The sequence below is a fragment of the Lissotriton helveticus genome, chromosome 1_2, assembly GCF_964261635.1.
Source record: "Lissotriton helveticus chromosome 1_2, aLisHel1.1, whole genome shotgun sequence".
NCBI lineage: Eukaryota > Metazoa > Chordata > Amphibia > Caudata > Salamandridae > Lissotriton > Lissotriton helveticus.
In genome coordinates, this window is record NC_136058.1 from 351,632,562 (window position 1) to 351,638,561 (window position 6,000).

The following is a 6,000-nucleotide window of genomic DNA, read 5'->3' on the forward strand; positions in this document are numbered from 1 at the left end:
AAAATGGTAGTACTTTTAGGATTTTGTCTTAAGTTAGTTCTGTGAATCAGGCCCTAAGACATTTTCTACATTTTCCATTATGCCTGAGGGATTCCTGGAGGTTGTGATTGAAATTGAAACCAAGATATTTCAGAAATGTAGTCTGCCAATATATCCCTGAATCACCGAAAACGTATCTTTCCCCCAGTTCATTCAATTCCATTACTTCATATTTATCCCTATTTAGGGGGTAGCCAGAGACTCAGGAGTAAGCTTCAATAGTCTTTGACAGTACTTGGATAGTTGACTCTGCATGTTCTATTAAGACTGAGATGTTGTCTGCCTAACGTGTAATTTTAACTATAATGTTACCAAAAGCAATACCCACCATTCCCTTATTACCTTTTATAGTTTGCTATAGAGGGTAACTACCTAGTGGAAAAAGTAGGGGTGGCATAGGACATCCCTGTCTTGTACCTTGTTGTAGATCAACATAGCCCAATAAGGTAGCATTTAAATGGGACTCTTGCTGTAGGCTACATATATAATGTAATCACCATTCTGATACAATTGTCGCCAAGTTCAAATTTGTGCATGACCGCTTTTAGTAATGGCCAGGCAACCTTGTCAAAGGCTTTCTCAGCATCCAAAGCTATTGCAACTGTAGGATAAGAGGTGAGGGAGGCTTCATCAATGACATGAGGAAATAATCTAGTGTTGTCACTAGATAGTCTGTTTTTAACAAAACCCATTTGTGAGTGGTGAATTAGCTTAGGTATAATTGTATGTAAGCGTGAGGTAAGTGCTTTTGCATACATTTTACAATCAAAATTTATTAACGAGATTGGTTTGTAATTTTTCATAAAAGATACTTCTTTCCCATCTTTTTGAATCACTGTGATGACATCTTCTGCTGCAGCACTTGTTATCACTCCTGAGGGTGAGAATGTGTGATATCATTAAATTGGGGGGATTCTAACTCTGGCAGAAGAAGTTACAAAAAGAAGCCGCATAGGTCCGGGGGCTTTAGCAGTCTTCATATTTTTTATGACTGTCCACACATTTCAGTCGAGAAGGTCGAAGCCAATGACTGTCGTTTTTGCATCACTAACGGTGGGGAGGTCAATTAAGACCTTCTAAATGATACTTTTAAAGAGAGCATAAACTTTAGGCTATAACCTATAAGTACATAAATACAGGAGTTAATTACAGAAAAGGTAAGTCACACCAATGAACAGTTTCAAGAGTAGCCATATTAGAGGAGACCTCTAAGCAGTCAGAACGCTGCATGATATCACATATCAGGATGCTATCAATCAATCAAACGGGACTTATGTAGCACGGCTAATCACCTGTGAGGATATCCAGGCATCAAGAAACCTGCTGCCTAGGGAAGGTTTTGTTGAATAGCAAGGTCTTGAGTTCTTTCCTGAATTTCAGCAGAGAGAATGAGGTCCAAAGGTGAAGGGGGAGGTCATTCCAGACTTCGTTGCTTAGGCAGATGTAGGGGGTGTGAGCAAAGGACAGGGAGGAGGATCAGAGGTGTTTGGAGGGTTGGTGTAACTTCAGGCAGTGGTTGATTTTTGCTGGCTGGTCCTTGATTTGTAGGGCCTTGTAGATGTGGAGCAGCATCTTGATTGACATCTCTTCTGAAAGGGGAGCCAGTGGAGCTTCTTGAGGTAGAGGTGATGTGGGATACTTAAGGGGGTCAAGGATGAGTCTGGATACTGAATTATGTATGGTCTTTAATCTCTTCAGGAGGTATGAGGTGATTCCTACATAGAGTGTGTTGCCATAGTCCAGCCGGCTAGTGATGAGGATTTGCAAGATCGTTCATCTGGTGTTGACAGGGAGACATTAGAAGAACTTAAGGAGCATGCAAAGTGTAAGGAAGTAGGCAGAGGAGAATGCGTTGATCTGTGTTTTCATGGAGAGCTTTCTGTCCAGAATGATGCCATGATTGCGAGCATGGTCTGTTGGGGTTCATGAGGGTCCTTGTTCGATAGGCCACCAGGCGTGATTCCACAGCAATATACTTTAACATTCCCTAGCTAACCATAGTTTTCAGATCACCTTCTGCCATGATCCAAATGTACCACAGATCTCTGAGAGGATGATTCCATGTTTGGAGAGGATCTGTAGGGATACCAGAACCCCTTAGAAGAGCCTGTGGACAACGGGTATAAGGAACCAGCAGACGCCTGTGGTCTGGATACCTCCCCATACCCTGACCAAGTTTCTCCTCCTAGTGTCACTACAGAGGAAGGAGCTTCCTTTGTCATGGTGGTGAGAGAGATGGCTGAGGTCCTGAACCATATGCTGCCCTCAGTGACAGTCAAGATGAACAGAGGTGCTTCAGCCGGGAGTCACCCCTGTATGACTCACCTCCCTTTGAGAAAGATGTCATGCTCTCGGCATGGGCCAAGCTCTGCAGAGGGATTCCTATTCATAGGAAAATTGCTTGGCTTCATCGCCCTGCTCCTGGGGATCCAGCTTCACCAGCACCCCACCCCAGAGTTTCTAGTTGTTGTCTGCCTCCAAAGTCAAACCTGGTGTGTCCCCTACCACTCCACTGGATAGGGAATGCAAGAGGCTGATTACATTTGGCAAGAGGATGTGCAAGCCCACCAGCCGTGCACTGTGTGACTCTTACCCACATAGTTTGGCATTCAGTTGTGCAAGTGCCGTCAATGGTCTTGGAGGAGGCTCAAGCCATTCAGATTCAGGCTTTATGCCAATGGCAGGGATGCAGCAAATTTCACCATTCGTGGCAAGCTGGATAAAATGGATTAACTAGACAGCATATCTGCAAGGTCATTTGCACTAAGATGTCATGCCTGGCTGAGATCTACTAATTTTTCGTGGGATGTGTAGGCATTCTTGCAGAACATGCCCTTTGATGGCATCCACCTCCTTAATGATGGGGCAATTTCCGTGCTGGAGCGCTTTAAAGACAGCCGGGCCACTGCATGGTTGCTGGGTCTCTCCGTGCCTCATGCAAATCCCATTCTGCCTTTTACCCCTTCCTCTGCTACCAGCCGTGTCCCTTCCTGCACAGCCACCAAGGTTTTTGTGGATTTGGTTCCACACAACTCATGGGACACATAGCAAGATAGTCTACCCAGTCCGCCAACCCCCATGCACCCCCAAACATTCAACTAGAGAGACCAACAGACACCTGGACATCCATGCACACTGACCTACAGTTACCCAGACAGAGATGCCCTGTCCTTAAGTCACCCAAAACTACAGGCGTTTTATGTGAGTTCTTCGTATTGCTATTTATGCGGCTGTAAGTTTGCCTCAAAGCACAAGGGTTGACAGAGAAGCTAAAGAAGGGAACAAGTGAGTGGAAATGGCTCTATCGTGAACAGCACAATAAAGTGCACAGGGCAGCTGTCTTTCTGCATGTGTCTAGCAAGTAGGGAGCCGGAGAGGAAAATGAGGGAGCAGGTGAGGGAAAGACAGAGCATGCAAGGGAAGGTTGTAGAATGTAAATGTAAATGTAGTGTATTTTGTAAAGCGCACAGCTGCCCCAACGGGGCGTCCCGGCGCTGTATAACGCTGTGGAACCCTTCCTGGCTCTCCCTGTGAGATGCCCCTCCTGGGCACCCCCAAGGGGAAGCCAGGCATCCCAGTGTTGTAGGAGCCGTTGTGGAGATTAAGCAAGCTATTGCCCAGAGTTGCAGCGTGGGACCCATGATTAATGTAGGCGTCATGGCGAGAATTATCGAGTCCGCAGACATTGAGCCCAAGACCCTGCTGCGTCGGGACTTGAACCGTGGTCCGGGCCCGATCTCTGCTTCAGAGTCTGCCGCTCTAACCAGTGAGCCACACTTCTCAACCCATGGGAGGCATAAAACCATGACAAGGAATTGTTTGATCATGTCTGAATGAAGCTGAGCACAAAAAGAAATGTGGTGTTTTAGGCTGCCCCATGTCAGTGAAATACAAATACATAAACTTGTCATGTGTGCATAACACACTCCTAGGTTTTATCCTAGGTTTTCCCCAGGGATTGTGAGAGGAATTGTCTGGGAAATCCTGTGGAAACATAGTGAATGTCCACTCAAGTGTTACTTAGTGGATATATTACAAACATTTTTCAAGCATTTGCCAAACTTCAAAGCATGCTTAAGCTATACCTATAATGTCCAGATGTAAATGCTGAACATATCTTCATTGATAAGAAATTAGAGAAAAAAGAACACAGTAGAAAAAACATGTTTAAGAGGATTTTTCTAAATTCACAATTGCATCTATATTCTTAACTCTAAATAGACAGCATATAATGTCCACACTCCCATAGGAGACAAGGCTTAAGGGAAATTGTTTTCATACCTGCCTCAATTACTACCAATGCTTTTGCATTATTGCACATTAACACAAATCTTAAATGTAATGCCCTCTTGTATACCAATGTTGTACACTGCCCAGTCAGTCAGGTAAGGGTAGACTTTATTTGGAGCTCACATAGACAAACCAGAATTACTAGTTTAGTAAAGTCAGCTTTCTACTATCCCCTATATTATTAAGTGTTCAATGTCTTCTCACATTATTCCAATGAGAAGAGCTAAGCGGTGCACAGACATAATATCGACTCCAAAATATCGTTTGGACAGAATATCGAGTCAAAAATATCGTTTGGACAAAATATCGACAGGACACAATATAGACAGCCAAAATATCGTTTTTAAGGTAAGTGAAGTAATATCGACTGTAAATAATATAGAAAGTGAAAATATGTAAGTATATAATATAGATAGTAAAATAAATTCGTTTTTATTTTTAGGGTTCAGGGTCAGTTTTGGGTTTTTGGGTAAAGGGGTATTTTTAGGGTTCAGGGTCAGTTTTCAGTTTTTGGGTAAAGGGGTATTTTTAGGGTTCAGGGTCAGTTTTCAGTTTTTGGGTAAAGGGGTATTTTTAGGGTTTAGGGTCAGTTTTCAGTTTTTGGGTAAAGTGGTATTTTTAGGGTTCAGGGTCAGTTTGGGGTTTTTGGGTAAAGGGGTATTTTTAGGGTTCAGGGTCAGTTTTTAGTTTTTGGGTATTATTTTATTATATTTTGTTACTATATATATATGTTTTAATAAATATGAAATAAAAAAATATTTATTTAACTTTCATTAATTATTTAATTATTATAAGTTAATTTAAGTAATTTTAAGTATATTTTAGTAATTAATTATTAATATTAATTTAATTTAACACTGTTTTTAGTAAATACGATATTTTTTACAACTATATTTTTGTAAACGATATTTTTAACTCGATATTTTTGTACTTACCTGTTTGTAGATAGAAACTCGATATTTTGACTGTCGATATTTTGTCAACGATATTTTTGATGGTCGATATTCTGTCCCTCGATATTATTTCAGTGATCCGAGCTAAGCACCTGCAATCCGGAGGTGTACATAACTTCACAAGTCCTATCCTCTACTTGATGCATCATAGAAAATGTGTAAAAGAAGTGTGAAAGGGAAGTGAATTTAACATTGTATGCTCCAAATTACCATTTGTTGGATATAGATGCCTGCTCCTGCTCACAGTTATAAGTTATTCCTTTTATAGGTAGGAACTTTGTGTGAATTATATTTACAATCGGATAGTCCTAGCAAACCCCTATTATGAGTTAGGGCTGCCTTGGAAGATTAGATAGCTCAACATACCTGCAATTGCTGGGCTGCACCATGAGGAGCCTGGAGAGGAGAGAAGAAATAAGGACTATTATCATCAGGAGGTGGGAGAGGAAACAATGTAAGTGGCTGACACTGAATATTACTGAAAGACAAATGAGTAGAGGAAAGCCCATGGACAGCTTAAGAGAGGCACTAGAGAGAGCTGAGGAGGAACAGAACAGGGAAAGCTGGACACAGCTTAGCAATAAGGGTGTGAGATTGGAGGCCACCACAGCGGGGACATCAATGAATGAATGGGAAATGATAAGAGAGTCCTGCAAGCAAAATAGGAAGATATGAGGCTATGGACAGATTATTAGGAGTGAGAGGAGTTGACAGAGTA

The 6,000-nt window shown here is 42.0% G+C and overlaps 1 protein-coding gene across 1 annotated transcript in view; it reads right to left on the reverse strand.

Moving 5' to 3' along the window:
• The window catches only part of LOC144807907 (uncharacterized), a 319,307-nt gene extending 313,634 nt beyond the window's left edge, over positions 1–5,673 (reverse strand). Inside the window, exon 1 of the mRNA XM_078673503.1 lies at positions 5,649–5,673. Coding sequence (XP_078529629.1) covers positions 5,649–5,671 — 23 coding nt within the window. The 5' untranslated portion in view covers positions 5,672–5,673. The remainder of the gene's footprint in view (positions 1–5,648) is intronic.
• Between the last annotated feature and the right edge of the window lie 327 nt (positions 5,674–6,000).